A 21,932-nucleotide genomic window follows, 5' to 3' on the forward strand; every position below is an offset into this window, starting at 1 on the left:
CCTCAGGAGACACAAAATGACGCTGCACGGACACAAAACAATCTCGGAGTGACAGGCACAAACACCGGGAAGACACAAAACAACCTAGGAGCAAACAAAGACAACTCCAAAAAGAGACAAAATGTCCAAAAAGCAAACATACGACCTCCTGAAAACACCTCTGCAGACACACATGAGAAATTGTCCCTATAGTCATTTGCCACACAAAAGAAATGGCTTTAGTTTCTTGGCCACCCCGACGTAAGTACTGCCTGGGCATCAAACTCTTTATCGAGTGAACCCTGACAGCATGACGAGGGAGACTTCTGACCTGTGAGCCTGTGTGGAGAAAAGATGAACACAGAATAACAGCCAAGAAAATCACAGAGTGGCCAGAGGAGCAGCCAGAAACCAATATGTTTCAGGTTACACATCCTGATGGGATAGAAGCCAGTGTGCATTTATTTAAATGCACACAGCCCTCTCTGCTGGTTATTCGTGGAACTGCATAAAGCAGATGAAAAGGTCATTTTAGTACAGGATCTATCACTTTTACTCTGTATACAAATAAGAGAAATACTTCATAGAGGCAAAAATCCTTGATGCTTTTATTACTTTGATTTCTCACTAAAATGACAAAAACACACCAGAAAAACAAATTCAAATTGACTGTTAAATCATTGTGTATATCATGATGCAGACAATTATCTAATACAATAATATTCAACACTTTTGAGAAAAAGAAAAGGAAAACAAGACAAAGGAATTATTATATTACTGTCTTTACTTTACTGGCATCCAGCTAATGTGCTGCCATTTATGGCCAACAGCATGCAAGCAGATCAGAAAGGGTTAAGACTAGGGTTGTGTAGCTGACCGTTTTATGAAATGCTGTCAGAGAACTACATGGACACACAATAAAAATACTGTTACAACATGGACAAGAATCGACATTCTTTTGTGCGTTTTGGACAGCAGATGACTTTGTGCGTTAGTCTGTGTTCTGTATACGTGTCATTCAACGTCTTCATGCGTCACCCAGCTGACTTCATCTTGAAGCCGTCTGTCAGCTACTGACTTTCTGTAGTCTCTGGACCACAGCAGACGCCACCTTCCTGTATGCTGCTGCCTGGACATAGAAAATAAAATCAAGTTACACCTCAGTGCTGGAGTGTAGCTGAGCAGGTATATGAAAAGATTTCTACTGAAGCTGAAGAATAAATAACTAGGACATAATATTATATTTTTGTTGTATTGTGTTATCTGCTTTCAGTGAGTGGTTTACCGACAAAGTTTGAAGTTTTACTCATACTATTTTGTTCATTTATAAAATAAGAATGAGAAAACAAAAGAGAGAAATGTGGGGTAGAATAGAAAAAATAAATAAATATTTCTTTTTTGAAAAAAAGAAGAGCAAAACAGAATAGAATAGATTCAAACAGAGACCTCAGGGCTGTTGGGAGAAGAGATGACCACTGGCTGTCCTCTGTCTGATGTCTCTCTGATGGTTATGTGAAGAGGGATGTCACCTGGAAACAGTCACATATACATGAAATCACACGTTAAATATAAAAGAAATCAAAAATGGTTTCAATGTTTTCAGAAACAGAAAATCAAAAGCTTTACTTTGTTGTTTTCAAATGAAATAGTTCATAAAACCAATGTCAAATCATCCTTGTGTCGGCAGTGAGACACATCCAAGTCACTCGGTTCATTCCAGATATGGGGGGTGTTGAGGCAAAAAGCTTTTTTTCTTTGCAAAATTAAGGCCACTTTCCAGACACGTCTGGGTTAGGACTCTATAGTAGTCTAACAGTCAAAACATAGCAACTAGAGGCATTTGCAAAAAGCAAGTGTTAGATCTTCAAGGTCATACATCTACCACAATGCGGATAAAACTGTCTCATGTGACAGGCCAGGTCCATGAAAGTTGTGTGCTATCACTTAAATATGGGGTTTGTTCACCATCAATAAGATGGCAAAGAAAATGATTAAGTTAAATTGTACGATGTGTGTTAGGACTATCCACAGCTTTGCCCCAGGGAATACAGAGAGTGCTGCTGAGTTCATGCTGTCAGGTTACTGTGGTAAATGTGAATCTCTAAGCTGCATTCCTGTTGGTAATCTATATGAACTACAGCTTTTGGGTGCCAGTTTAGCAGACTGATTGAAGAGGTACCCTTATTCCTTCCGACTGAATGTGGTGGCCCGGGTTTGAGTCCAAAAGCCCAAAAATAAATCTTAGCTTTTAACAGATAAAAGAAAAATCTGATTCCTGAGTCTTACTTTGTCAAAAGCCCACTAAAGAATTTAGGAATGACAACATGAATGAAAAAATTCTTATAAAATATATATGTTCCCTCAACTTTATGCGTGCCACTTTTACTGCACCTAATGTCTTGGAGCATACGAGGGTTAATACGGACAGCAAACTACTTCGAGCATCCTCGGACATCACTAAAAACAAATGAAATGAAAGTGACGGTCCAACCTAAAAATGTGACTCCCAAAGTGTCTGCAAGCTGTCGGGCCCCATCAGAGCCGAAGATGTGGGTCTCATGATTGCATTTGGGGCACTGGAAGACGCTCATGTTCTGAACCAGACCCAGAACCTGCAGGAAAGAAAATATCACTTCCTGTTGTATTCATCCACCCAACCTGAATCCAATAGTTTATGCATCCACTGACACACACATCAACACATTACCGGCACGTTCACTTTCTTAAACATCTCGGCTCCTCTGCGAGCATCCAGCAGAGCGATGTCCTGCGGCGTGGACACAATAACCGCACCTGTACAAGACAAACATCACATGACCCGACCTAACTTTGAACTAAACATGTGTTATTTACTTCTGGGGGCTACAGCAATGAGGATACTTTTAAAAAGTGAAGTTATGTGTTTAGAAAACATCATTTATATTAGGTGATGTGTGACAAACCCACCTGCTATGGGGATGTTCTGGGTGATCGACAGCTGGACGTCTCCAGTCCCAGGAGGCATGTCCACTACCAAATAGTCCAACGACCCCCAATCCACCTACAATCACAAAACATGTTCTCTATGTTTCATCAGCTTCCTTTAAATTCAATAAACTGACAGTGCAATCTAAGCTGGTCTCACCTGTCTGAGCAGTTTCTCTATACCAGACATCACCATGAGCCCCCGCCACACTATCGGAGCCACATCATCAACCAGAAAACCCATAGACATGCTGGCAGAGAAGAAAGTGAATCAGAAGAATAGGTCACGTAATAGACATGATTTAGGGCTATTTATGGGTATAACAAAAAGGTTGTGATGTAATGTTGATGACAGTCTCACCAAGGAACCCCATAGTTGGTCAGGGGGATCATCCGATTATCTGAAAGATATGTAAAAAAAGAAAAAAAAAACACTTTTCTGTTATAAAATGTTTACTGAAATTTTAGAAACCTTCAGCTGAATTGAACTAGCCATACTGTCACTGAGCTCTGGGTTTCCTTTCAGGTTCATAAGTTTGGGAATCGATGGACCAAACACATCGGCATCCAACAGACCCACAGACTTTGACTGGAAGAGAGAGAAAAAGTCATACAGTATAGCTCTGAGGAGGACAGACTAACAGCTCACTGTCATGTGAACAGCTTTAGAACCCAAAACACTTTAAAGTTGTCTTCCAGTGAAAGGCCACTCTAACCCATTTGAAGTTATCTGATTAGGATTCTTAGTATGGGAATTACACATGTTGTTTTTTGTTGGCTGAAATTACATACATATATAGTATATAAAATATATAATGATAAAGCAAATTCCTTACCATGTCATTGGCCATTAATCCTAGAGCCAAATTCACTGGCATGAGAGAAAAACAGACCAAATCAAATCAAATACTTCTCATTGAAAACGTTCAAACATTAGGCCACCTGAAACATGATTTTCTTTTAATATTTTTCTATTTAAAGATCTTTTATGATCAGTGCCAAAGTAAACAGTATAAGATCTTACGTTCAAAATGGTTTCTTGTTAAGTAACGTTTAGCAGAAAACACTGCAATAGCAGATGAAATTTACTTCACCAATTACTTTTCCATGTCAGAACTTTATTTCTTCCCCTTTTTTGGCATTGTTCTATAAACTCCAAACAAGGCCATACCTAAAAAGGAATTCATTCAAAAGCACCAATTTTACCCTCTTAAATAAAATAGCTCTGGAAGAAAAAAGATGGTGAGAGAATTTTCCATTGCTTAGTATGAGTTTTACTGAGCACCTGCAGTAGTGGACTTCCCAACACCACCTTTTCCTGAAGCCACAACAATGACTTGCTTGACCCCTGGGATGGGCTTCTGTTTGGGGAGACCTCGGGCCATCTGCTGCCTCTGCCTCTCCTGCAATGCCTTACTGTCCACTGACCTCTGTAAAACAACAAACCAGTAAATAATGTAAACAACGCAAAAGTTTAGTTTGTGTTTGAGAGATTAAAAGACCAAAAGACACATTAACGCTGAAATTACAGATAGTCCCAGATGACACTGTGGTCTATGATAAATGGACTTTGATCTGAACATAAAATGTAAACAAACCTTTTCTTGATGCATGCTCAATCACGCAGGTAAGTAAATCCCAGAAGGTTGATTCTATTCATCTGGACATAGCATTTTTCAGTGGGAGAAACATTTCATCACTCATCCAAGGGACTTCTTCAGTCTCAGCTGACTGCAGGTTTCCCCAACCTTATAAAAAGACCCCAAAGTCCATCTTTTAAACGAACTGCAAAAGAAATTTCCCTCGTACCGACCATAGCTGGACTGGCCATCGGGCATACTGGGGATCTGCCCGGTGGGCCGATGGGTTTTTTTTTTTGTAACGGTATAAACGATAAAAAGGTGGTGGATTGGCCAGATGCTGGCCGATGTGTAAAAATAACTCAGTTGTTTGGTGGTGGCTGTGGCGGAGCTTCGACAGAGGCCAGCAGGTGGATGAGGGAAAGGGGAGGCAGGAGGCGGCCTCCAGTCCAAGTGTCAGGTGAACTGAACTTCAGGTAAGAAGTTATGACCTGCAGTCTATCTGGATCAGATGTAAACCAAGTTTAGGTGTAGTTTATTTTCGTTGTGCTGACTTTTTACAGTCAGTTATAATAACTCATACTGCGTACTAGCTAGCATGACGGAGTTTCTATACATCTGGGTGGGTGCTATGATGTTACTGATGTTGAACTTTATTCATAAGGTTAGTTAGTAGAGTTGCCAACCGTCCCGTAAAAAAACTAATCGTCCCGTATTCAGAGAAAATATTACACTTTTCGTATGGAGGTGAAAAGTAACACAGTTTGTGCCGTACTTCAGCTAGAATGGAAAAAGACACAAAGCTGGAGTTATTCTGCATCTTTACGCTGTCAGCTGCCTCTTCTTCTCTCATTCTCTCCCCCTCCCTCTCCTGTTTCTCCTTCTTTAGTCAAAATGCCTGGGCCGATTTTATATATTTCTTTAAGCAAGTTCTTCATGACTGAGCCAAGTGTCCTCTTTTTTGGAAATCAAAGTATGGTCACCCTAGCATAAGGTTGGGGGAACCTGTAATCAGCTGAGACTGAAGAAGTCACTTGAATAAGTGACATAACGTTTCTCTCACTGAAAACGCTACGTCCGGATGAACAGATTTAACCTTTTGGGATAAACAAACCTTACACCATCCTCTTCATGAGGATTAAATAGAGACTGCACAGAGTGGGATTACTATGCTTGCTACTATTCTTAGAAACATGTTCACGATATGTAATTGGTTGTTAATATTATTACGGTAACAGTATATATTCATGTCCAACACATATACAGTTGTTTTATATATATATATATATATATGTATATATATATACATAAATATATCTGTGGTTCTATAATTAACAGTCAAGTATTTATGAAATCAATAACCACTTCCGGTTTAAAGTTTCAAAATTATCTTTTCGTGTTCTAGATGTGGGTGTTACAACTAAAGTTTAGAACGCTACATAAAGGAGAACAGCAACATCTGATCAAGTAAAACCATTTTAACTCTTGTGTGTGTTAAAATAAAGGTGTGTTCCGGATTGTTTAATTCCCTCAGTATATTTTACGATTGTCGCTTTTATTCTGAACATGTTATTTCCGGTCGTGTTGTTGAGTTTCCGTTTAGCTTATCACCAACAGAGAGCTACATTAACTGAAGTCGTACGAAGAGAAACACAGAAAAAAATATTACCTGGCAGCGTTTAAACTGTACACAGCACGTAGCTCCATGTTTTATTTCGCTCCCCGTTCGTAAAACCGAAGATTTATAAACGGATATTGTCAGTAAATGTGGCAGTCTGCTGTATGCGAACAGGGCCATGTTTAGCTGTTTAGATGCCCCTCAAGTCGAGACATGTTTGCGTCATAGTTGCGCAAAATGCGCATGCTCGTGGCGGGTGGGAGTTTTGTTTATTCATCGTTAGTCCGTGAGAACTAAGCGCTTTTTAAAATTTAATATGAAACATTTAAAAATGTACGTTAAAAAGAAAGAAACTCGTGTATCAACAACACGGGTTTTAAAAATTATATTTTATTCTTCATTTTTTTCACCTATTTTGATCCTGAAACCCCGAACTATTCTCTGAGTGGTGAAAGGTGCTGAAAAGTCAATTTAAGGACGACACGACAAGTAAATAGACGGGGAGGGGGAGCAAGTAGGTAAGGGCGGTATGCGAAAAATAGCGCGCAGTCGTGAACATTTCTGAACAGTTTCAGTTAACGTTGACACGGAAGTGGGTTAAATGGGTCATGTGTTTTCTTCTTATTCATTAACTTTATAACAATAAAAACATATAAGGCACCATTATTTATCCATGCATCTAAATATATACGGTTGAGCATTGCAACAGACGAAAAAGAGAGATTAAAAAAACAAAAACGAGAAATAACAAAAGAAAGAAAGACAAACAGGGGCAATGTAGAATCCAAGAACCTATGCATAGTGTGAACAGAAAGGGAAATCATGATCCACATCTTATATAGGGAGGAGGCGTCCTTTTAACATGAATTGAACTTACTGAAAAATATTAAAAGTTTATGGGCTTTGTTTCATTTACAAGTTTCAGCGACTTCTGTCGCCATCTGTTTATACATGGTTTAGCTTTGAAATGTCTGCATTTAAGAATAAAAAACTTTCCCACTAACAAGACATTTCTAATCACCAATATACTGAATCTTAGCATTGAATGTCCAGTATATGCTAATCAGTACAATTTAAGCATTCATTGCACCTGTATATACACCTGTGCAGCAAATGTATGGTAAAGATACAGCTAATGAAACTTAATTATTAATAAAATATACATCATGAAAAACAAAATCTGAAATTGATTCAGTTTAGTAATGTTTAGTGTGCTTATAAAGGCCCCAAATGCTGTGATATATACAGTAAATGATGTGGAAATAATGAATAATATATGAATAATAATGAAATCACTGCTGATTGTCTGGTTGTTTATGTTTTCAAATGTTTTTGTGTGTCCGTAGGTCTGTTTGATGACAATTTGGACTCTGAGAGATGAGAACACACCCACATCTGTTTCATAGATGTGGGTTGTTACGGTTCTGAGTCAGCTTTGTGGCATCAGACACACACACCTGAAAATCAGCACCTGGACTTCATGCAGGAGAGACTGCCTCAGTAATGATGGACTCTGCTCCTCTACTGTTACATCCCCACGAAGGAGGTCTAGGGGTGTGTGTGTGGAGCGGTAACAAAAGGGTCCGGAACAGAATGAAGAGGAAAACAGACAGGTGTTTAGCATGCAATATGGCTTTTAGCATGTAATATGGCTTTTATTGTAGATAATCTTAACATAAAGAGACGGCAACACCTTTAAAACCAAAAGGATGAAGAGGTCACAACAACAAAGGAAACAACCAATCAAACAACCAAAGGGGGAGACACTTCCAAGGGCCCACAGGCCCACCCTGTCACTAGTAGCAGCAAGCTCTACTGCTGCTGCTGTTGAGGCCCACAAGCCCACACTACTCACTTAAGCAGCTACTCTCCCCACTGCTTCCACAAATCCACAGCCAGGACACGCACGCACTGGGACCTTTCCAACACCTAGAACAACAGTGTAGAGTCACAGAAACAAACCAACACCCCATCACACAGTTCTTCCCCAGCCTATATAACCTCAGAGGTGATTGCTGGGTCCAGGTGCCAAACGAGGGTAAGAAACAGCAGGTGCATCTTTTGTATTTATTCTTTTGTATTATGTACCACAGTCATAATGAATTACGCAGTGAATTTACATTTTTTATATATATATATATATATATATATATATATATATATATATATATATATATAGATATATATATATAGATATATATATATATATATATATATATACACACACACACACAAGAACAAGCTCTGAGTACAAGATCCATAGAGACTGGGGTCTATCACACCAGGCAAGACCCCAGGTGCAGGCTGTGTAAAGATGCCCCTGAGACAATCCAGCACATAACAGCAGGGTGCAAGATGCTAGCAGGCAGGGCATACATGGAACGCCATAACCAAGTGGCCGGCATAGTGTACAGGAACATCTGTGCCGAGTATAACCTGGAAGTTCCGAGGTCAAAATGGGAGACGCCCTCAAGGGTGGTGGAGAATGACCGAGCTAAGATCCTGTGGGACTTCCAGATACAGACGGACAAAATGGTGGTGGCTAACCAACCGGACATAGTGGTGGGAAACAAACAGAAGAAGACGGCCGTAGTGTTAGACGTAGCGGTTCCGAATGACAGCAACATCAGAAAGAAGGAACACGAGAAGCTGGAGAAATACCAAGGGCTCAGAGAAGAGCTCGAGAGGATGTGGAGGGTGAAGGTAACGGTGGTCTCAGTGGTAATCGGAGCACTAGGTGCAGTGACTCCCAAGCTAGGCGAGTGGCTCCAGCAGATCCCAGGAACAACATCGGCGATCTCTGTCCAGAAGAGCGCAGTCCTAGGAACAGCTAAGATACTGCGCAGGGTGCCCTCGGCCTCTCGGCCTGGGGCTCGATCACTCTGGCGCAGCTGGCTGCCGGCGGAGCTCCCGGGCACGTCACTGCAACCCCCCCGGCTTATGCTCCGCAGCTGCTGAGTGACCCCTCATCTGGGACTCTTCTCAGCTCTTTCTGGGATAGTGGCGCGGCTGCCCCTCTGTTGGTCTTCCTTGGTCTCTTGTGTTCTGAGGGCCTCCGGATGTCTGGAGTTTTGATCTCCTCCATACCTGCTTCATGCCCTGGAGGACGGGGCTGTGGCTCCCCCACACCCTCTAGCAGATCATTACATGAAGGAACCTTTTAAATACAAGCGTGCTCATGCTCACAGGTGTACACACGGGTGCTCACACACACAAATTACACCCTTTTTGGCTCCTACCTTAAAGCACACTGTGCGCTGTCGATCTTACGTGCTGCACAATAATGTTTAACATTTAGTATTTACTGTTATATTCCCATATATCATCATGATGTTGTTTATTCTATTGCTCTAGTCTTCTTCTGCTTGTTTTCTTTTTTTCTCAACAGATGATCCAGGAAAAGAGGAAAAAAAAAAGGTGATGAAGCAGATTTTCATTGTCTTTTCTCTCTATCTCTTTTCTCCTTTTTCTTTCCCTCTCCTTCTGTTAACTTTCTTCTGAACTTTTCTTCTTCTTTTTCTTTCCCGTCCCCGAGTCCAGTCTGGCCTGATTACAATAACTTAGAATAAAAATAACTAATAAAGATCAAATAAACTATGAAAATCAAGTGGACCAGTATAGCAAAAGGCCCACTTGGAAAAGTAAATCTGTTGGGCATTTTTCTTGGCCTTCAGACAATAATTCTGATTGCTACAGTGCCAGACAGGACACAAAAAAATAAAAATAAAAAAAATAAGATACTGCGCAGGACCCTCAAGCTCCCAGGCCTCGCACAAGCTTGAAGGATAAACCGCCCGCAGGGGCAAGCTGGGTGTTCATATATATATATATATATATATATATATATATATATATATATATAGTTTACAGTGGTTTTCTTCTGTGAGATGCTGCAAAGACTAAAATTAAGCCAAGAGAGACAAGAACTCAAAAAAAAGATTTAAACATAAAAACATTTGTTGATGAATGAATTACAGGCAAGGATATGCCCAAAGGTTTAGTTCCTCTGGATGTTTCCAAGGAAAATTGTTTTGTCACTCATCCAAGTGACTTCTCCAGTGTCACAGATGAGTGATGAAACATTTCTCCCACTGAAAACCATTGTGTCCAGCTGAATTCAATCAGTTTTCTCAGGTGAGTTGTTAGATACTGTGCTCATGAGAACAGTGGGCTTCAACTTGCAGCACAATACAAAGTTGCCATATTTAATGAAAGATCAAAACACTTAATTGAGCAGAATTAAGTCCAAATGTAACACCTCATACGATGACACATCACACATGACCCAGCATTGTTCTAAGAATGCAAACTTTCTTATTAGAAGTTGCCACAGCTGCCAGAAAGGGACACGTTTCTGAATGATCTTAATCAGTGGTCACTGCTCTCTCTCTTGCTGCACGGATGATGTAACGTCTGTGATAAGTGCCAAGGTTTGTGTCCTAGTCAGAATTAAGCCATCCTTTGCTTCCAGGTTAGGAAAAGTGGAACAGGAGATATTCAAATACAGCTGCTGGTGAGTTCTACAAAAACAAAATACAGTTTATAAAAACACTTGCAGGTCAATCACCACTGATTTATCAGTGACATTCATTTACTCAAAAACTACTGATCAGTGGATAACTGGAATTTATAGTTTATAATTTCAACGTTGTACCGGATAAAATGGAACTAAATACGCCAGATGTGCTGTGATGCTTGTGTGATTTTTAACAGGACCCTACAAAACTTTACACTACTCGTGCTACTTTACCAAAACGCTTGATGGCTAAGTGTGCAGTTCCTGCTGTAAACCGATTCACTCTTAAGATTCAGAAATCTAAGTGATAAGAGGAAATGTGTTCACTCGCTTATTAACGTAAATCAATAGTTTCTAAATGCACCTAAATCCCCTGTGTATGGAAATCTTGATTCTGTTCATCTGGACGTACCTTTTTAAGTGGGAAAAACATCCATCCACAAAAGGTACGTCCAGATGAACAAAATCATCTTTTTGGGGTTAAACCAATAGTGTCACTGCCCTCTGCTAAGACTGGAGATAATATAAGAAATAAAGGAAGTGACAGCTATTGTTTTAATCACCCCATTATGTCCATTTTGTAGCACATAAAAATGTTTAGTTAATATTTGTAGACAGACATGTTTTTCCTGTAACTGCATTTTTACTCCAATCTTTGCTGAAAATGTAATTTTTGTTGTGCTGAGTAGATCATTTCTAGTATGTGAGAAATTTTTGTGACCCCATTGAGCTAATGTGATTAAATTATAACAATATCTTGATTAAAGTATCATAGAAGTGCAGTGCTGGTGTGCAGTGGTGTTATATGCCTTGTAGGGATGCAGCTGACATATTATAAACTGTTATGTTTATATCAAACTTTTATCCTAATAATAATAAGAGTCTTTCTTAAACATTCAGATCCTTAGAGATTATTTGAAAAGTGGATCAACAGCTATCACTAAATGAAACACTGTAAACCTGCACTGGAAAAATATCCCTTATTTCACCTGTGATCACACACTTTGGTTTTCTGGTGCAGAGGAATGGCCAACAAAAGGAAAGACTGAGTGAAAAAGGATGAAGATACAAGATGCTGATGGTGCAGTGCAGCTGGTCTCAGGAGATGAAGAAAAAAACAAGGTGAGTTTAATGTTGAGATTGATTTAGTTTGTGCAGGTTTGTATGTTACTTTAATTATAAACTGCTTATATTGCAACTGTAAGCTGTTATGTGTTTGCAACTCTACAAGGATTTTAGGAAAATTAATAATGGTAATCCACAGCAGATCTAACCAAAACCAAAACTCTGTTCCTTCTTGCTGGCTTTCAATGGTAGCGTGTACAGATTCAGTTTATTTTGAAGTCATTTCCCACCTTACTTTTCTCAATACTAAACTTTGTACTTTTATTTTAGCTTAAATGTAAACAACAGCACCAAAAAACAAACTTCTTAAAATGTCTTTTTTTCGTTTCTTTTTTCCTCAAAATAAATTGTGACCGGGCTCATTGGCTGAGATGGTGGAGCAAAACAGCGACACGTTAAGTGTGATTGCTCAAGTTCCTGTATGAACCGAACAACTCTGAAAATCCAAGGAAAAGCCGAGTGTATTTTCTTTAAAGCTCAGATGGAATTTGATGGACTACCAGGACTTTATCACACAGGTATATGAAGAGTGGTATCACTAGAAAGTGTGCACACAATGTCTCACTTCATGGTTGCTCTTCACCAACCTCTGGTGTCACTTTGTAGTCACTTGTCTTATTATTGTCTTATTTGTTGCTTTTTAGGGTTTGTGAGCACAAGCAGAGGTTTTTGCTTAGGAAGTAACCGTGACCTCTTTTTGAGAGGCTTCTCTAACGTTTAATGGTCGTGAAATATGTCAAACTTTTCTCCTCTACTTTAACAGTTGAGAGCATTTTGAACACAGTGGACAAAAGGTGCGCATTGAGGATTTTGAACTATGGCGTTTCAGTGTTGTCACTGCTGAGAATTCGTGGACACAGATCCTTATTCACTTAGCTGCTGTTTACAGTTTAAAAGTCTTCATCAGAACAAGCACTTATAGTTGTACTTTTCTCCTCAATGTCTTTGAAAAGTAAGAGCTGATAAACCAAATCCACTAAATGCACTTTCATCTTTAAGTTTGGTATAGTAATCTGTCTTAATCTATTTTGTGTTTGATTTATTATATGGGGAAAAGTCCTGTCAGCCATGTACTGAGAGGGCTGTGGTCGTCCATCCATCCTGTTCTAATAAATGCAAATTTCAGGAGCACCTTTAGATCTGTTCAGTTTTATTCATATAGCACCAGTTAACAGTCAACAAATCCTGTCTCAAGTAACTTTATATTGTAAGGTAAAGACCCTACAGTGTTAATGTAGGACAAGTATTCACTCTGATTCATTGATGAAGTGAATGCAAGTCAGTAATCAAAGGTGAGTTTTTGGCCATAACTGACTACATATGTATAGCATATCATGGGCCGGTGTCCTGCAGGTTTTTGATATTATCAAATGATCAGTTCATTACCAGGCTTCTGGAGAACTTTAAGACATGTTGAGGACGTCATTTAGCCATTTAAATCAGCTGTGTTGTATCATGGACACATCTAAAACCTGCAGGACACCGGCCCTCACGGTCTGGAGTTCGACACCCATGTGTTAAGGGAAAAATCCGTTAATGTCTGCCAACCCCCCCCAAGAATCTAAAAAGGAACTTGCAGAACCAGGACTTCTAAGTGCTCATGTGCCTTGTTAGTGTTATTGAATTACAGATTCTTGAATATATAAAATGTTTATGTTACAAACGCAAGAACAGTTGCTGTTATATAAATGCAGTGAAGTCATGACGGTTAACAGGGTGTTAATTAGTTTGTTAGTTTTTTGTATTTCTCTGTTTAGTTTGAATTAGTACAAATATAACACTTTTAAATATCTTATCATCAGTAAATATCAGATTTTAATATGACATTCACTCTAACTGATTTTAACTGTTAACTCACACCTTGTTCCCACATAATACTTGTCCTTAGTTTAGTTCTGTATTATATGAGATGAAAGAACGCAGTCTAAAGAGAGCAAAACCTTTTATAATTGTGTGTGCCACAGGATCTTAGACAGACGCAGTTTTCCATTCTTCTGAGCGACCCCCTCAACCCGTCTGTCTTTAAAATGGACATCAGGGACCAAAACAGTTATATTTTGGAAACAGTGCAGTGGGAAGAAGCGCCTTCCACTCCTGAAGTTGACATTCTGGGGCAAACATCCTACCCTCTGCCTCTCCCTCCTTTCCCCACTGGGACACCTGCTCCCCCTCAGCCAGCATCAGATCCTCAGACTGGAGGATTCTTTAGCCACATCCTCCCAGAACCAGCTCCTCCTGTGTATCAGCAGCTGGTTCCACTCATGGTCTCAGCACCAGCTCACCTCTACAGTCAGCCAGGGACAGATAGCCAGGGACAGCCGAGACACCCAGAGGTAGTGACAGGTCTCATTGAAGTTTTATTGATAAAGATGCTTAAAACTGTTGCATTCTTCAATCCACATGAAAGAAAAAATTTTATTTGACTCTAAAATGCTGAACAGTAAACTTAGTCGCTGCCAGTGAAACATAATTCCAAAGAATAACGCAGGAGATCAAAGTCCAGCTATGTATGAATGTAGTTTTATGCACATCTTCTCCTCCCACTGATCACTTCTTCCACCGAGTGGATAGATCACAGCATTCCAGCTTTTCTCATCATCTGTTGTGTGTTTTGTGTGTTTCAAGCGTAATGTGCTCGGGATTCCACAAAACATGATCCAGTACCTGCATCTTGGGGAACTGTATGTAAAACACACAAACACACCAGTGAACACAGCTGCTGAACATCTGTATCTTCATAAACTCTGTTATCTCGTATCCGTCTCTGCATCTGTGTAGGCACGGTGTTCCAGTCTGGGATTTTGTCCCTCCTGCTCCCCCATCCAACACCTCCACTCCAAAGTAAGTTTCTGTGGTGCTTTGTGTCAGTGATCTGCAGGAATCTGTCTGTCTTTCATCTGCAGATGTTTGTGCGAATTATTGTGATCAGCTTCCTTTAATGGTGCCTCCTTACATTCAGTTTCACAGCTTTACTCATGTTTTTAAACTACTTTGCTCACAGCTGTACACAATGCTAACATGTGCTCTGACTCTGTGTTTTATTCCTGTAGAAAAAGGAAATGTGAAGCCCAACAGGATGAGGACCGGCTGTACATAAAGAAACCACCAAACGCCTTCATGGTTTACCTGAAGGAGCAGAGGCCAAAGGTGACGGCGGAACTGAATATAACTGGCAGTGCAGCCGTAAATGCAGTTGTGGCAAAGAGGGTAAGTGTGTAACTCTGCATATATTTATGCATCTGTTAATGCTTTATGCTCATGTTTGTGCATGTGTGCCAGCTGCCCTGTAGTAACAGTGTAGCTGAGTATTTATCTATGCTGACAGTGGGTTCTCATGATTGTCTGTCTTCAGTGGAGGTCTCTCTCAAAAGAACAACAAGCGAAATATTTTGATCAGGCTGAAAGCGAGAGATGCCGTCACGCCACAGAGCATCCAGACTGGTCCACCAAAGAAAACTACGTATGTCCAAAGTGCTAACATGCAGTTCATACATGTGCCCATCACTGCACTGAATTATGAAACAACCAGTGCACAGAGTTTGGATCAACTGATGAAAATTCTCATATTTTTGTTTTTAGGGCAAAAAGAGGAAGAGAACGTGAAATCGCACCTCGAGCGCAGGTGAGAGGAGATTTCTGGGAATTACGACGTTTTTTCATGTGAAATGTGATGAAAAGAAGACGGAAATCTGTTAACAAAAGAAGACTTACTGTGTTTTTGTTTGTGTTTGTTTGTGCAGCATCTGAACCTAAACAGGAAGATCAACAGGCCAAGAGGCTTTGTGTGACGCCAGCTCAGACACAACCATCTTCTTCTTATTCAGTTGCGAAGGAGCCTCTTGAGCAGCCACAGAGACAGCCAGCTGTTACCAACCTTCCTGATCAGCAGTCAGCGTGTGTGCAGCTGCAGAACACACAGACAGCAGTTGATGCACCTGTGTGTCAAGTAAATCCGGTCCTCCCAGCTTCTCGTATGGATTTCTCCCCATCTGCATCACTGGCCTCCTCTGCTGCACCCGTTCAGCTCCAGGCCACTTTTGTCAGTGACACTGATGAAGCACTGCTGTCAGTGGTGGAACAGCTTGACCCCCTCCTCACTTCTGAGCAGTCTCAGCAGCCCTCCTCTCCACTCACTGGTCATCACCTAAATCAGACCAACCCTGCTTCTCCTGTATATACTTCTCTATCCACATCATTTGCCTCTTCTGCCACATTCTTTCAACACCAAAAAGAGCCTATTGGTTTCGCTGACATTCAGGAAGACATGTGGTCACTCCTTAACCACCTCCCTGCCACTCCACAGCCTGATACATTCTCCTTTCCTAACATTCCTACTCTGATTAGCCCTGCTTCTCTGGAGAATTCCTCTCCATCCAAATTGCTGGCCTCCCCTGTTGCGCCCACTGAATGCCAGTCAACGCCTCCCTTCTTCAGCCAAACTGTAAAAAATATGATGTCACTACTTGACAACCTCCAACCTGGGCCCTTTGCACAGCCTCTACAGCCCTCCTCTCCTCAAGCAGACTGGTTCTAACCATAATCAGATCAGTCCTGCACCCCCCAAACCACGGCTACCTTCTGTAATAAAGTCTTAGCTCACTGCAGTCTTTCCTCTGTTTCAGAACTGCTTGCCAGAAATCTCTCCATGTGTGTGTGTTTGTGTGCACGCGTGTACAGATAATCCTTGTTTTGGTGTGTAAATAAAGCTTGATCAAAAAGTAAGTCAGCTCTTGAGTCTGCTTTTGGATCAGCCTCTCGTATGAACCCTCTGGGTTTGTGATGATATCACTCATATAAACCCTTTAAATGGAACCCATAAGGCTGCCATTCCCTGGTGGTATGTGGTCTCACACACTGAGGCAACGAGAGACCTTTGGTACTTTATGCTAGGGAAATGGACTTCAAAATCCAGTGGCAGCTTATCTGTTAATGTAAAGCTTTATACCTGGCTGTCAGCAAAGCAGACGAACAATCTATCAGATAAATGCACATCCTGAATCTGGTTAATGAAGCAGCACATCACAGGACACAGAGACTTCACAGGGCTGCTGCATTCCATTTGTAAAAGGGCACTGGAAAGAGAAAACACACCTACACTTGCCACTTTCTTATATGCGTTTTTCTTGTTAACACACAGAGTACACACCGCTGTGCACAGCGCATGCACACGCAAAGTCAGCTGATCTCATCTGATGCAGATCTGCTCCTTGATCAAGTGACATTCGTCCGGATTTTTGGCACGAGTGGCGTCGGATCAGCACCGCAGCTGGATGGCCCGATTTACATACCCAGCGCAGCTGATACTCACCAGAATAATTAATTAAAATTATATGCACTCCTGTTATTAAGTCCAGTTCAGTCTGTTAATGTTGATAACAGTTTCAAACGAACGTTAATAGGTGTGTTGCTAAGCCTAATAACTTAAATAACAAACTTGAAATGTACCCGTTCCATTTTCCCCTTTATTGTTTTTTCTCTGTGCTGTAAATCTTCTGTCTAATAAGAAATCTGAGGCTGCTGTTCTGAGAATGAGCTACCAAAGCTTTTTCTGAATAAATCAATAAAGATCCATTTATGGAAAGCTGTGATGAAGGCATTTTGTCTTTAATTATATTCAACAATATAACATATTCGACCACTTTTAAGTGATTTTTCTAACTTTAATACACTAAAGTTAAGGTTATATACCTAATTTCTAATAAGTGGCCCAGCCCCTCTTATATTTTTATGTATGTGGCCCTCAATGAAAAAAGTTTGGACACCCCTGCTCTACACTATTCAGGGGTGGGCAACTCCAGGCCTCGAGGGCCGGTGTCCCTGCAGGTTTTAGATGTGTCCTTGAACCAACACAGCTGATTTAAATCTGCCCCAGGCCAGCTACAACTGTAGCTTGCCTCCAACAGTGTGTGAATGTGAGAGTGAATGAATAGTGGAATTGTAAAGTGCTTTGAGGGTCTTGCAAAGCGCTGTATAAATGCAATCCATTATTGTTTATCATGACTCTGGTTTTACGTGACCTATCACAGCACAATTTAAAAACAGGTATATATCACCTTGTTGCTTTGTCATCTTTAAGTGGTCATGTGATTTGCTTACCACAACTACTTTATTCTTCCTCAGTCAAACAGCAGCACTCATGTGGTTGTTTTGCCCCCTAGCTCCAGGTTAGTGATGGGTCGATTGCGAACGAAATGGCTCTTAGATCCGGATCTTTGACGTGAACGACGCGAGCCGGCTCCTTATCGCGAGCCGTGGGTTTTTTTTTTCCTTTCTCTCACCCTCTCTCTCGCACTTTTTTTCCGCTTCACTCCGCATGCGAGCCTTGTGCTTTACGCTGGGAAGAGGGGGGAGGGGCGGTAGTTACACTCAGTATCACAGGAACAGAGAGTAGTGATGGGATTTCCGGCTCTTTTTAGAGAACCGGCTCTTTCGGTTCGGCTCACTAAAAAGAGCCGGCTCTATCGGCTCCGAACCGGCTCTTCAGGTTGTTTTGTTGCTTTAATTAATTTATTATTAACAATAATATAAAATTATGCACAAAAGGAATTACTAATGTAAAAAAGAAAGTGGTTTTATTTATATATGTTTATATATAAATATATGCGGTGGCCCCTAGAGACAAAACACGTACAAACTCCAAAACACATTTCTAGCATTTCTAGCATAAGTGATCTAGGTAGCTCTGAACTTCCAAAACAGAGCTACCTAGATCACTTAAATTACACAATTGAAAGCATGAAAGCATATGTGTATTGTTTGTGTATTTATACACAAGCATTCATATATAGTCAAATAATAAAAAATAAAAAAAATGTTCATTTACCTGTTATTACCATTAGTGATGGGTCGGTCGCGAACGAAATGGCTGTTAGAGCCGGTTCTTTGACGTGAACGACGCGAGCCGTTTTTGGTTTTTTTTCTTTCTCTCACCCTCTCTCTCGCACTTTTTTTCCGCTTCACTCAGCATGCGAGCCTTGTGCTTTACGCTGGGAAGAGGGGGGAGGGGCGGTAGCAGTAGCACAGGAACGGGTGACGGGTGACGCCCTCTCGAGTGCCGCGGTGTGTCCTTCCGGGGTGAGACGGCGCCCTGTGTGTTGTTGTTGTTGTTGCTGTGCTGTTGCCGCGCTGAGCAGTTAACTAGCAGCAGTGTTCTTCTGGCAGATGTAAATAAATGGCTGTGCTCCCTGGCTAAGAGGGCGGGGGAGCAAGACCGAACAGAAGTCTGTCTCCTCCTTGTCTGAGCTCGCCACAATACTTTTATTTATTCACTCCACATAAAATGTAATAAATAAATCATATAATACAAAAATCAACTATTCACATTTCAACTTTTAACTATTTAAATTTTCAGCTTTTTCCTTTTACAAATTTAAAGTGAAACAACACAAAACACTGCAAACCACAACACAATTAAATATAAATTATAATATGAAAACAAAAAGAACATGCACATTCTCTGTCATATGGGCCTGCATGAATAAACTTTCTGAATCCTTTATCATCTGCAACTGAAAATAGTTGTGGATGATTACTATACCTTTCTAATGTGACGTTGTTGTCCCTGGCTCTCTTTCTCTCTCTCTCTCCCTCCTGCTCTGTTCCTGTGCTACTGCTACCGCCCCTCCCCCCTCTTCCCAGCTTAAAGCACAAGGCTCGCATGCTGAGTGAAGCGGAAAAAAAGTGCGAGAGAGAGGGTGAGAGAAAGAAAAAAACCCAAAAACGGCTCGCGATAAGGAGCCAGCTCTCGTCGTTCACGTCAAAGAACCGGCTCTAACAGCCATTTCGTTCGCGACCGACCCATCACTACCGGTCACAATTTATTTTGAGGAAAAAAGAAATGAAAAAAAGACATTTTAAGAAGTTTGTTTTTTGGTGCTGTTGTTTACATTTAAGCTAAAATAAAAGTACAAAGTTTAGTATTGAGAAAAGTAAGGTGGGAAATGACTTCAAAATAAACTGAATCTGTACACGCTACCATTGAAAGCCAGCAAGAAGGAACAGAGTTTTGGTTTTGGTTAGATCTGCTGTGGATTACCATTATTAATTTTCCTAAAATACACATAACAGCTTACAGTTGCAATATAAGCAGTTTATAATTAAAGTAACATACAAACCTGCACAAACTAAATCAATCTCAACATTAAACTCACCTTGTTTTTGTCTTCATCTCCTGAGACCAGCTGCACTGCACCATCAGCATCTTGTATCTTCATCCTTTTTCACTCAGTCTTTCCTTTTGTTGGCCATTCCTCTGCACCAGAAAACCAAAGTGTGTGATCACAGGTGAAATAAGGGATATTTTTCCAGTGCAGGTTTACAGTGTTTCATTTAGTGATAGCTGTTGATCCACTTTTCAAATAATCTCTAAGGATCTGAATGTTTAAGAAAGACTCTTATTATTATTAGGATAAAAGTTTGATATAAACATAACAGTTTACAATATGTCAGCAGCATCCCTACAAGGCATATAACACCACTGCACACCAGCACTGCACTTCTATGATACTTTAATCAAGATATTGTTATAATTTAATCACATTAGCTCAATGGGGTCACAAAAATTTCTCACATACTAGAAATGATCTACTCAGCATTACAAAAATTACATTTTCAGCAAAGATTGGAGTAAAAATGCAGTTACAGGAAAAACATGTCTGTCTACAAATATTAACTAAACATTTTCATGTGCTACAAAATGGACATAATGGGGTGATTAAAACAATAGCTGTCACTTCCTTTATTTCTTATATTATCTCCAGTCTTAGCAGAGGGCAGTGACATTATTGGTTTAACCCCAAAAAGATGATTTTGTTCATCTGGACGTACCTTTTGTGGATGGACGTTTTTCCCACTTAAAAAGGTACGTCCAGATGAACAGAATCAAGATTTCCATACACAGGGGATTTAGGTGCATTTAGAAACTACTGATTTACGTTAATAAGCGAGTGAACACATTTCCTCTTATCACTTAGATTTCTGAATCTTAAGAGTGAATCGGTTTACAGCAGGAACTGCACACTTAGCCATCAAGCGTTTTGGTAAAGTAGCACGAGTAGTGTAAAGTTTTGTAGGGTCCTGTTGAAAATCACAAGCATCACAGCACATCTGGCGTATTTAGTTCCATTTTATCCGGTACAACGTTGAAATTATAAACTATAAATTCCAGTTATCCACTGATCAGTAGTTTTTGAGTAAATGAATGTCACTGATAAATCAGTGGTGATTGACCTGCAAGTGTTTTTATAAACTGTATTTTGTTTTTGTAGAACTCACCAGCAGCTGTATTTGAATATCTCCTGTTCCACTTTTCCTAACCTGGAAGCAAAGGATGGCTTAATTCTGACTAGGACACAAACCTTGGCACTTATCACAGACGTTACATCATCCGTGCAGCAAGAGAGAGAGCAGTGACCACTGATTAAGATCATTCAGAAACGTGTCCCTTTCTGGCAGCTGTGGCAACTTCTAATAAGAAAGTTTGCATTCTTAGAACAATGCTGGGTCATGTGTGATGTGTCATCGTATGAGGTGTTACATTTGGACTTAATTCTGCTCAATTAAGTGTTTTGATCTTTCATTAAATATGGCAACTTTGTATTGTGCTGCAAGTTGAAGCCCACTGTCCTCATGAGCACAGTATCTAACAACTCACCTGAGAAAACTGATTGAATTCAGCTGGACACAATGGTTTTCAGTGGGAGAAATGTTTCATCACCCATCTGTGACACTGGAGAAGTCACTTGGATGAGTGACAAAACAATTTTCCTTGGAAACATCAAGAGGAACTAAACCTCTGGGCATATCCTTGCCTGTAATTCATTCATCAACAAATGTTTTTATGTATAAATCTTTTCTTTTTTTTCAGATCTTGTTTCTCTTGGCTTAATTTCACAGAAGAAAACCTCTCTGGAGTTTAACACAAAAACTGAAGTCAAATAGTGAATTCACGTAAGACTGAAATTTATAGGAATAAAAAGAAATAAATACTGCTTAAGCTGAATAATTGTTAGGTTAAAGTTACTACTGAAGTTTTGTATTCTCTCTCTCTCTCTGTGTGTGTGTAATATATATAATACACACACACACACACATATATATATATATATATATATATATATAGATAGATATAGATATAGATAGATAGATAGAT

At 40.1% G+C, this 21,932-nt stretch overlaps 2 protein-coding genes across 13 annotated transcripts; one reads left to right on the forward strand and one right to left on the reverse strand.

Moving 5' to 3' along the window:
- Positions 1–563: 563 nt before the first annotated feature.
- Positions 564–8,898, reverse strand: nubpl (nucleotide binding protein-like). 8 transcript variants are annotated; one of them, XM_084914881.1, is made up of 12 exons: positions 8,803–8,891; positions 7,997–8,070; positions 4,229–4,373; positions 3,780–3,814; positions 3,442–3,532; positions 3,305–3,344; positions 3,104–3,194; positions 2,926–3,019; positions 2,687–2,772; positions 2,471–2,591; positions 1,426–1,508; positions 564–1,108 (listed from the first exon to the last, which is right to left on the reverse strand). In XM_084914881.1, exons 3-12 carry the CDS (start codon positions 4,326–4,328, stop codon positions 1,046–1,048), a joined length of 804 nt encoding a protein of 267 aa, XP_084771007.1. In that variant the 5' UTR covers positions 4,329–4,373; positions 7,997–8,070; positions 8,803–8,891; the 3' UTR covers positions 564–1,045. The 8 variants fall into 8 exon arrangements, with proteins under 8 accessions (XP_084771007.1, XP_084771006.1, XP_084771009.1 ...); XM_084914880.1 differs by lacking the exon at positions 8,803–8,891 and adding an exon at positions 8,578–8,686; XM_084914883.1 differs by lacking the exon at positions 7,997–8,070 and having other exon boundaries at positions 8,803–8,898.
- LOC146365229 (transcription factor 7-like 1-B) lies at positions 8,414–16,504 on the forward strand. 5 transcript variants are annotated; one of them, XM_084914886.1, is made up of 8 exons: positions 9,280–9,558; positions 11,679–11,779; positions 14,408–14,463; positions 14,561–14,623; positions 14,833–14,989; positions 15,135–15,242; positions 15,362–15,404; positions 15,523–16,504. In XM_084914886.1, exons 2-7 carry the CDS (start codon positions 11,717–11,719, stop codon positions 15,383–15,385), a joined length of 471 nt encoding a protein of 156 aa, XP_084771012.1. In that variant the 5' UTR covers positions 9,280–9,558; positions 11,679–11,716; the 3' UTR covers positions 15,386–15,404; positions 15,523–16,504. The 5 variants fall into 5 exon arrangements, 1 of the variants encoding a protein (XP_084771012.1); XR_014798606.1 differs by lacking the exons at positions 14,833–14,989; positions 15,135–15,242; positions 15,362–15,404; positions 15,523–16,504 and having other exon boundaries at positions 8,414–9,329; positions 9,530–9,558; positions 11,679–12,300; XR_014798607.1 differs by lacking the exons at positions 14,408–14,463; positions 14,833–14,989; positions 15,135–15,242; positions 15,362–15,404; positions 15,523–16,504 and adding an exon at positions 12,154–12,300 and having other exon boundaries at positions 8,414–9,329; positions 9,530–9,558.
- Positions 16,505–21,932: the final 5,428 nt, after the last annotated feature.

The sequence above is a fragment of the Perissodus microlepis genome, chromosome 19, assembly GCF_051167445.1.
Source record: "Perissodus microlepis isolate ML-2025 ecotype Zambia chromosome 19, ASM5116744v1, whole genome shotgun sequence".
Lineage (NCBI taxonomy): Eukaryota > Metazoa > Chordata > Actinopteri > Cichliformes > Cichlidae > Perissodus > Perissodus microlepis.